A 743-nucleotide genomic window follows, 5' to 3' on the forward strand; every position below is an offset into this window, starting at 1 on the left:
TGGATCTGCCTTTTCATGGTTTCATGGTGAAATATCCTTGGACTGTGGAATAAGAAGTGTGGGGCCGTGAGGTTGATTGTGTGTTTGCTGGTGTTTTGTCCTCAGGGCACTCAGAAGAAAATCTTGGATGTGGCCAACATGCTGGGCCTGTCCAACACAGTGATGAGGCTGATCGAGAAAAGAGCCTTCCAGGACAAGTACCTGATGCTGGGGGGAATGGCCCTCACCTGTGTCATCATGTTCCTCGTGGTGCAGTACCTGACATGAGAGGAACAAGAGGCCTGGCTCCAGACTGGACCTTGGGTACTACCTTGGCTGAGCCCTTCCCCTGGACTTCAGTTCATAGCTCCCACTTGGACACGTGTCACAGTGAAAGCACATTGGCAAATGGATGTCTCTGGGGGTGCTGGGGGTGAGAATGGCCCTCCAGAATACCCCGTGGCGTGCTGCTCTCACCTCATGCCTGCAGGTTCAAGGATCTAGGAACAGAAGTGAACGCTGTGCCCAGCTGTGTGGCCAGGCAGGAATGTCCCTCCGGGGACAGAAGGGTGCAGAGGCAGAGTGTGAGATGTACTGAGCCTTTCTGTGCTGTCCAGAGCTGCCCCTCACCACTGCATCTTCCACCACACCATCACACCCAGGGCTGAGTGTGCAGAAAGGGTTCCCACCTGCACACTTGCTGCTTGCTTGGAGGAGGAGGAAGATTTGTGGGAAGGGTCTTGGAGCATAATTAAGCCTCAGCT

General features: G+C 54.4%; 1 protein-coding gene across 1 annotated transcript in view; it reads left to right on the forward strand.

Annotated features, from left to right (window-relative positions):
- The window catches only part of GOSR2 (golgi SNAP receptor complex member 2), a 6,758-nt gene extending 6,491 nt beyond the window's left edge, over positions 1 to 267 (forward strand). The window contains exon 5 of the mRNA XM_009081629.1: positions 106 to 267. Coding sequence (XP_009079877.1) covers positions 106 to 267 — 162 coding nt within the window. The remainder of the gene's footprint in view (positions 1 to 105) is intronic.
- The last annotated feature ends 476 nt before the right edge of the window (positions 268 to 743 follow it).

This window comes from Acanthisitta chloris, unplaced genomic scaffold, assembly GCF_000695815.1.
Source record: "Acanthisitta chloris isolate BGI_N310 unplaced genomic scaffold, ASM69581v1 scaffold14929, whole genome shotgun sequence".
Classification (NCBI taxonomy): Eukaryota; Metazoa; Chordata; class Aves; order Passeriformes; family Acanthisittidae; genus Acanthisitta; species Acanthisitta chloris.